General features: G+C 39.6%; 1 protein-coding gene across 1 annotated transcript; it reads left to right on the forward strand.

Moving 5' to 3' along the window:
* Positions 1-1,069: 1,069 nt before the first annotated feature.
* FGG (fibrinogen gamma chain) lies at positions 1,070-6,400 on the forward strand. Its single transcript, XM_027635501.1, has 10 exons — positions 1,070-1,223; positions 1,315-1,359; positions 1,792-1,975; positions 2,080-2,173; positions 3,132-3,262; positions 3,911-4,044; positions 4,172-4,356; positions 5,099-5,376; positions 5,657-5,823; positions 6,188-6,400. Exons 1-10 carry the CDS (start codon positions 1,149-1,151, stop codon positions 6,200-6,202), a joined length of 1,308 nt encoding a protein of 435 aa, XP_027491302.1. The 5' UTR covers positions 1,070-1,148; the 3' UTR covers positions 6,203-6,400.
* Positions 6,401-9,748: the final 3,348 nt, after the last annotated feature.

The following is a 9,748-nucleotide window of genomic DNA, read 5'->3' on the forward strand; positions in this document are numbered from 1 at the left end:
ACTCTCCATGTTTCAGGGCATAATTTGATGTAATTTTGTAATAATCTGGTTTATATGGAATGCTTTTGTCTGTGTTTTAAGTACCTATTAAGCAAAGTTGAAGTATTGATCCTGCTGTACAAAGGTGAAATCACTTGCCTGAAATCACAAAGCTGATCCCAGTAACAAAAGATCTAGCAGTGAGTCCCAGTCCCACCATTCTTTTCATCATTTGGTCAAACATGTAATGAAGTCAAAAGCCTCATTCAACATTGTCTCATCACGCATGATGCTGTACAGGCACAAAATCCAGCTTTCTCTAGAGAAGCCACAGCCTGGAGACCAGGTGTAGGTCATGAGTGGAAAGGTATGATTGCTGTTAATACAGATAGCACATACTGAAACAATTTGCCTGGGACAAAGCCCGTAGCAGAAAAGGGGGCCTGTCACCAGTCTTCTAGCATTATTGAATAAGGCAGATTCCAGCAAACTAAGTTCCCCAATAAGAAAGCATTGACCAAAGTCATTGAAATGGACTCCTTGTGTTGAAGGGTAGGGAACATTTGTACTTTCATTGTCTGTGACAAATACCACAGGCTTCTTTGCAGATATGCCACTGTCCAGCAATTTCATACTTTTCTCTTCCTCAGTTTTGTCATCCACAGAATAGGGAAAATTGTGTTGAGTCTCTTTGCAAAGCACATTGAGATCTGTGGCAGAGAAGTGCTACATAACCACAAAATAGTGTTTATTGTTAGGCTATAGTTTTTGCACATAATTCAAATGGCTACTGTGGCTTTTCCTTGTACTACTTCAGTGAAATTCTGCCAGCCCCCATTGTGAAGCCGTGTGTGTTTCCTTGTGCTCGTGTTACTGGATGTAGCATCTCAATGCCTTGTTCCACTTTCCTGCCTCCCCTGAGGCCTGTCTGGAGCAGAGATCAAGTGGGAAGTGGGAAACAGGTTCTGAAAATGGGAGGAGTAAGAGAGGTGTGCAAATTCTGGGAATCCACCTCAAACCCTACCCCACCTCTTCCCACCACCTCCCAGTGCCCGCCCCTAGCTTCAGCCTGCCGCCTTAAACTGCTGCCACCCTGTGCTGGGTTGAACATTTTCAGCTGCTGACTGCACAACTGCACAGAGCAGCTGTCAGCACCTGGTGGAACAGACATGATGGGGCTGAGGTTACACAGCTGGACTCCCCTGGGGTGTCTCCTCTCCCTGCTCTTCTGTACCAGCATGGCGGTAAGTGAAGAGAGAGTGTTAGAAAACATGTTAGCACAGAAAGTGCTGTCAGAAAAAAACCACTGAAAATGGTCTTCTTTCTTCTCTTCAGTATGTTGCTACCAGAGACAACTGCTGCATATTGGATGATCGATTTGTAAGTACCTGAAAAATTTTCTTTTATCTTAAGAGTGTAATTAAAGCTTTCCTATGCTGATTATTAACTACCATTATCACTTGAACCTCATTGTTATTTTCAATACTTATTAAGTGTGCTGTGCTTAAACCTGTTATTTATTAATAGCAATATACGCTTGGTAAAAATGTATGGGAGGCTGCGCTGTGGATGAAAGCACATATCCAGAAGATGCTACAAAAGTAATAGCATGCACTGTTTTCTTGCTATGTATGCACATAGCATGAAAGTAAACTGCCTCTGTAAATACAAATACAGCAGAGTGGCAAATTCCTGTCTGTTTTTATCCACTCGCATTTGTGTCAGCAGTGCCTGAAAGTTCCTCTGCCCAGATATTCTGCTCTCCTTTCTTTGGTCTCAAAACATTGCCAACTATTATTCTTTCTTCTTTAGGGTAGCTTCTGCCCAACAACCTGTGGCATTGCAGATTTCTTTAATAAATACCATGTCACTGTGGATAATGAACTGCAGGAAATGGAGAGAATTTTGCAGCAAATTTCTAACTCCACAGTGACAGCAGAACATCTGATTCAGCACATCCAAGGCCTCTATCCTTCAGAGAAGCAGACATTACCAAGTGAGAATATAGAAATAACTACACAACTGAAAAATATAATTTATGTTGTTTTCATTTTTAAATTGCATAATTGCAATTATTTTATACCTTTGTCTGTTTTACAGATTCAATTGATGCTCTTACTCAAAAGTCCAGGAAAATAATTGAAGAAATTATCAGATATGAAAACACTATATTGTCTCATGAAAATACTATACAGTAGGTATCTTCCACTTTTTATGTTATTGACAATACAAATTGTTTTATTTCTGTTCTTTTATCAAGTGCCACCACGGCTCTCTCAGAAACGTTTTGTGTGCTGACATGGACAGTTTTGATCACACTGTCATTAGTAGCTGCCTAGCAAGGCACAGGACGATCAAGAGGATCTGATACTGAATTCTCTGCTCATCTGCATGAGCTGTTAACTGTGTGAGAAGTGCAAGATAAGAATGCCATGAAGCCTGGCAATATTTCTGTTTCTTTTGCTGTAGCAGCTACCCTTACATTTTTTTTTCATGGTCTTTGGAGGTCATGAGTTTGTGCTGTAATGCAGAGTATGTGGAATATTTATACAATCATTCATTCTGACCAATTTTGCTGCATATATCAATGAAAATCAGCTCAGTTACATTGTTATAAATCATAAGTAACTTTGAACTCATTAGTAGTCTGTTCTACATTGACATTGAAAATAAAATTGAAAAAAAATTGAAAACATCATTAATGTTTCTAAATCTTAAGGATATGTTTTTTGACCTGAATGTAAAAAATCTCCACTTCTATAACATTATGTCAAAGATTGTTTAGGCATTCTGACACTTACAGAACTCATGTTTTACGAATACATCCATAATTAAAGAGGAATATTTTATCATTTACTTTAGGAGAGCAAAGTAAAACTCTCCATAGAGTTATATTCATACATTAATAACTAGTTAGAGTTTTACTGATTAGAGTCAAGTTTTGCATGTGGTTTTGAGTAAGGTTAAGCATGTGTTTTCCAATTTTGGCTAGTTTCCTTAACTTTAAATATCAGTGCTAATAGAGGCACCCTGTTTTACAGGGGTGCACGTAACAGCATTCTGAGATATATGAGGCGTGTGTACAGGGGAATATGTATTACATATTCAGAAACAGGGGAGTCAACAGCCCATTTTTATGTCTTTTTGTCCAGACAATTGACAGATATACATATATTGAACAGCAACAGGATCACACAGCTGAAAGAGAAGATTACCCAGCTTGAGTTACAGTGTCAGGAACCATGCCGAGACAGGGCTGAAATACAGGAGACAAGTGGAAGAGGTATGCAAAATGCTTCATATATGGTGGAGAGTTAATTCAGTTACAAATGCCACCGATTGATGTCACAGCAATGAGTTATTTGTAATCTTATGGGCCATAGATTTCTGCAAAGATATATAAAATGTCAAGTTATAAAACTGGTGCTTGGATAAATGTCAGTGGCAAGTAGACGCTCTGCAAACAAGGCATTCAGATGGGACACAGTTCTTCCGTGGCCTTTTTAGCCAAAATACCATTGTCCCAAAATGTACGCTAAACGTAAGTAAACTTTCGATGGACAAACAGAAGATAACTCATTATCACATTTCTACTGCGTAACACAGAAAAAAAAAAAAGAAATTATTCCATTAGTTCCAAAAGTGTCCTTTTTTCTTGCTATAAAAATTAATGCAATGACTATGTTTTACATTTAAGTTGCTGAAACTCTATGTGAGACTAAATTCATATTCACCTTACACAAGTCCTGGGATGCTCAGTAAGACTTTTTATGGCAGTGACATTAAAGTATGTGGACTAAATAGCTAACTTCGCAACAATGGCATTTAGATTAATTGTATTTCTTGTGCTAAGAAAGTTAGAATATAAAATATATGTGAGGACAGAATTGTAGCTAGATTAATCATGATCCTTTGAATATCTTTACTTCAGATTGTCAAGACATTGCAAATAAAGGTGCCAGGAAAAGTGGTCTTTACTTTATCAAGCCTCAGAAAGCCAAGCAGTCATTCCTAGTCTACTGTGAGATTGACTCATATGGCAATGGCTGGACAGTATTACAAAGGGTATGTCTCATGTATTATTACTATCAGCAAACTTATTGCATCGGCACAGATTTATTTACCTACATAAGATACATATATTTTTGACTGAGGTTTTTATTTCTGGTTTTGGTGGTTTTTTTCCCCCCAGAGACTGGATGGGAGTGAGGACTTCACTAAAAATTGGGTTCAGTACAAGGAAGGATTTGGACACCTGTCTCCAGATGACACCACTGAGTTCTGGCTGGGCAATGAGAAGATACATTTAATAACTACACAGTCCACTCTGCCTTACACCTTACGAATAGAACTGGAGGACTGGAGTGGCAAAAAAAGGTATTTGCTCACGATGTTTTTGAAAATGACAGCTTAAAACCTACTGCTCCCACTGCTGCATCAGTTTGTACAGCTTTGAAGAAATTACGAGCCCTTAGACCTGCTAACATGCGTAGGACACTGCTTTGGCTCCTGAACTTAGAGCTGTGACAGCAATCACTGTGGGACTTGTTGCCAGGCACACGTGCATGTCTGAAGGCCACATGCTGTCAGCACTCATTTATTAGGCAGAAGGAATATGTTTCTTCTCTTCAAGCTTCTTCGAGTCTTATGTGTCTTATGGGCTACATGATAGTTATAAGTCCCTTACAAATGAACTGTTCTGTTCTATTCTTTTATTTTCTATTCTATGTATTCCTTTCTCCTGGAGGACTTACTGTCCTTGCTATTTCTGGAGACATCCGATCCTTCCACCAAGATATTTCTTGTGACCTAAGTAAACCTCAGCATTATGAACCTGGGAGATGTAGATATATTTGTGTGTGTGTGAGTGTTTTTATAATGTAGATATTTCATATATCAGTGAAGACTAATAGTCAGAAAACATGTCTGGTACTGGAGCACAAAAGTTGGTTGGATGTATGTCATTGAACTGAGACCCACAATCACATAAAACCAATTCATTTTAAAAAGCTAGGATGTACTAAATGCCTTTTCTGCAGTTCTAACACCTATGCATTTTCCATTTGTGCATGACTCAGAATGCAGCATGCTCATAGTCACCATTCTCCTTCGTTTACAGCACTGCTGACTATGCTGTATTCAAAGTGGGAAGTGAAGAAGATAAATATCGACTGACTTATGCCTACTTTCTTGGTGGTGAAGCTGGGGATGCCTTTGATGGTTATGATTTTGGAGATGATCCAAGTGATAAATCCTTTACCTATCATAATGGCATGCAGTTCAGTACCTATGACAATGACAATGATAAATATGATGGCAACTGTGCTGAGCAAGATGGATCTGGATGGTGGATGAATAGATGTCATGCTGGCCACCTCAATGGCAAATATTATACAGGTGAAGTGTCTTCTAAATGCTTATAATCCAGGACACTGCATTTTAGTGGCAAAGAGAAATCCAAAGCTGGCAATAACTATTAACACCAGCAGTAGGAACTCTCCATCCCAAAGTGGTAGAATCAATCCTGACAGAAGCAAACTAGGAGGACAAAGGCAGTGAACGGGGCCTGTTAGCATGCCCAGGGGTGCCATGGAAGTGTTAGTACCAGAAACATGTATGGGCACATTAACTATTTTAGAAAGCAACTAACTGTTTTACTCCAACTGATATTTTTTAGGTGGTGTGTACACAGCACAAGATGCTGGTCCATCTGGATTTGACAATGGCATTATCTGGGCAACCTGGCGTGACCGGTGGTACTCCATGAAGAAATCTGCAATGAAAATCATCCCATTCAACAGACTGTCAGTAGATGGACAGCAGCACAATCTAGGCACCAAACAGGTTCGACCACAGGGCCGAGGAGATATTTAAAATAATAACAGAACATAGTGATCATTTCAAACACTGAGCATGGACAGCTGAAGTGTTAAGCCCACTTACAGAAGTTGGCTTTGGTTACCATTTTGTCACAGAAATACTTGTACTTCAATTTTAATATACTTTTTACATTACTGTTTCTTTTAACAGATAAATAAATGGATAGTCTCATGATTAGAAATAATCCCTTGCCCTTATGTGTTTTAAATGTTAACATTTTTAATTTCAAACTAGTATAACAAGGTATGAACACTATCAACATGTCATCATAGCCTTATGTATGTCTTTCTTTAGAAGAACATTAAAATACTCTTTTTTTCCGTTGTAGGTTGGAGACGCGTAAAGGACAATTTCACAAAGGCCAATCTGAACAGGGAAAGCACATCTTTTCTCTTCTAGACACTGAACTTACCTAACATTACAGTTTTGACTATAAAAAACCATTGACTGTAAGACGCCCAAACCTCTTCCCTGAGTGGTGCTTACCTCTGTGGATGGTTATTTTTTTCTGTACACATTCTCAATAAATTTTTGATTATTACAAAAAGAGTCTGAACTTGTTATCTGTGCTCTGCAGTTGGCCAAACAAAACTAAGAAAACTTTTGATGGTTGGAATGTTACTCTGATCAAGCCTATTTGATTCAGTCATTTCTGAATTGCACACCAGTGGTTTTTGCTCTTTGTTTAGAGACACGAGTTGGAGCTATTTCTCCATAAAATGTGGCTTGTTTCCCAAAGTTTTCAAGTTTTCTAATAAAATTGTTTTGTGACATAGATCAAAGTACATAGCAACTTGAAAGTGGCCTATTTTACTGCTGAAGACTGCTTAACTGAATTTACCACAAAGTAGTGTTCAATCAGGATGTGTTAGGAAGTATACTATCAATGACCAAGAGCAGTGTTTTACTCCGGAGCATACATACTAACAAGTCGCTTAAATTTTACTCAGAATAGGTTTCATTTGCTCTACGACACACAGTAGTGCACTGTACAGCCATTGTTCCTGAATACCTCCCTTTTTTCATGAATATTTAAAATTGATCTAGTGTATCTAGTGTCATCATCCAACTAAAAAATGTTAAATTTTACAGCATAAATTCATTGTATTTTACTTGCATTTTCTTTTTCTGGGTCTGGTAATAATTTCCCATGTGATCCACGTAGGCAAATTCACAGCACAGATCAAGACCTGCAAAGAGTTTGCGATGCTGTCTGAATGTACTTGCTCAAAATCTGATGAGTACATTTGAGTAGTGCATTAGCAAATCACTTTAGGCTTGTAGACAAATTTGTCAACAAAAAATACACTCAGAGGTAGAAACTATCTCAAGCTGATATATTAGGTGAAACAGGAAGTGTATCCCGGTCTTTATTTTTAGCTACTTGTGAAAGAACCGAAATTGCTCTGGTATTTCTCAATAGCACATTCAAGTGCTTTATTTTAAAGACAGGGAGACATTACACTAAATAAGACAGATGTTAAAGTCAGTTTATGCTACCTCAACAGTCTTCCAGTTTTGGTGCCCAGGTCTCTAGTGAGACTGCTGCTGAGCCTCTTCCCTGGATCTGAGTCTCCACAGCGTGATAAAGTGCTGGCTCCCTCTCATTTTTACTGACATTTTGGATTAATTGAAGTTTTACTCTTGGACCAAAATCTAAGAGGAATGTTTGTTTCTCACAAGTAGGTAAGAAGCCTACTTGTGTAGGGTCACCCTACATCATTAGTGTAGGGTCAGATGGGGCTAAAAACTGTTTGAGATGAGGGATGACCCCTCCACACCACTGAACTGGTGTATTTGCACAACTCTGTTGCACCCATGCAACCAGCCATGCTGCACAGCTCACCACCAGCCTTTATACCCAATTCCTCACCAAGTAAAGCAGTTTTCCTGAACATTTTGTGCTGTAAGGCCTTTCCCATGGCTCCTCCTAGCTGAAGCGGTATGTGTGGAGAGGCTGGAGAGAAGGATGCAAGGGAAGGGTTGGCAAACTCAGTCTGACCCTCATTCTGCAAACACACACTTGAGAGGCATTGGCCAAATCCCTTCCACTTCCTGTTTTCAATTTATCCCACCTATGACGTGGCTTTAAGGTTGATATTACTTATATATTTGCAACGTGTATTTTAAAAATATTCCTTTCCCCTCTGTCATTTTGACTTCTGTATCCACACTGCTGGGTCTGAACTGTGATTTGCCTCTCCTGGTTTAGCTTTTGGCTACAATGATTTATTTCATGATAATCTGCTGTAACTGCACACATTCCATTGGTGTGAGCTGGCATTTTATGGACTGCTCACCATAAATAAGATTAGCTTATTCTTCCAGTTGTTTTGTTGATTGGTGTCTTAAGTTTTCACAAATCATTTTAACCTCTGGAGAGGAGCATTTACTCCAATGGTCAGGAGAGTCAGAGTTAGTGAATCCAAAAAGCCTAATCTTTCAAACAAGTCCTATGTGAGAGTTCATCAGTGAGTCAGGTAGGATCCCAGCCCACAGTTATATTCTCTGGGCCCTGAAAAAAATCTGGCAAGAGTCATGCCTTTGGAAGCTCCTTTCTTCTGTGTCCAACCCTCTGTCTATCAGAAACAGGCCTGAAAAGACCTCCTATTTCCTCTAACTTTTAAAAAGAGAATAATACTCTCTGTATTATTTTTTGCAAGCAAAAACATTGCAATTGAACTTAATGCCCCTATTTTGTATACTTAGACCTTGTCTTTCTTTTCTCTAAATTAGTCTTTATTGTATATGACCCTCAGACCATAGCCTATAGTAAAAGTTGCCTGTATTTAGAAAAGTCTGTCCCTCTCAGTTTATAAAAATTTATTATAGGACTTGGTGGCCTTTTTTGCACACCTTGTGCTTGCAGTGACTCTTCCAAAGACCTCTGTAGCATAAAACAGAGGAATATCACTCCAAAGGAAAAAAAAGGGGGATAAGGAAGGGATAGAGGAAAAAAGAGTCAAATAAAGTACATAGACTGGAGGACTTTCTGGATTCCTCAGTCCTGGAATATTGCATGGGGAAAGTGTGGGACCAGGTGCTGGGACAGACTAGTAACAACTTCAAAAGAGTTAGGTAGCCTAAGGAGCATATGAAGAGAAAGTGAGGATGAGAGCTAAGTCTGAAGGAGAATGGAGGCTAAGACAAAGCATCCAGAGGAGGGACATGAATGAGCAGATAAGAGGAGCAGAAGGCACCACCTGGAAATTGGTGATGGGGACTGGTGGTAGGGCAGGAGACAAAGGCAGCGCTGGGCAAACAAGGTGGGACACGCATATAGGGCACACAAAGCTGAGCTAAATCCCAGACTCCCTGACTATTACTGTGGCATTCAGCCAAGAGCAAGGCAGATGAAGTGGTGAACTGCACTTCTGTCCTTTGATCATGAATTAAAGTTAAATCCAAAGTTTGCTAGCTCCTGGCCTCTAGCCTTTCAAACAAACACTGGGAGAAATGACTGGATGATTGCAACAAAAGGTACAGGCTGAAGGTCAGGCACAGATTCAGCCCTCAACTGGAAGGCTTGAGAAGCTCCTCCTTCACCCCAGCCTTCCCCAGCAGCCCCCTTCACAGCAAGCAGGAAACCCCTCTTAGCTTACCTAATGTTTATGATCAGTTATCAGCTTTTTCCTGTCCCTCTAGCCTTGGTGGCCGAGTTTTCCTTGGACTAGCGTTAAGTTTACTGTGTTTGAGTGTCACCAGAGAGCTGTGCCCTCCATCAGGGTCAGAAGAGGCCTGGAACATGCTACTTGCCATGTCCCCTATTACATTGGTGGCTGGTGCCCAGGTCACCACCTAGCAAATTGCCAGCATGGTTGAAAAGGCCAGAAATTCTTTTTCTTTACATGCTTTTACTACTCTTGATTTTTAAGGTCTATTAAATTAC

Source organism: Corapipo altera, unplaced genomic scaffold (assembly GCF_003945725.1).
Source record: "Corapipo altera isolate COAL_440 unplaced genomic scaffold, ASM394572v1 22b, whole genome shotgun sequence".
Classification (NCBI taxonomy): Eukaryota; Metazoa; Chordata; class Aves; order Passeriformes; family Pipridae; genus Corapipo; species Corapipo altera.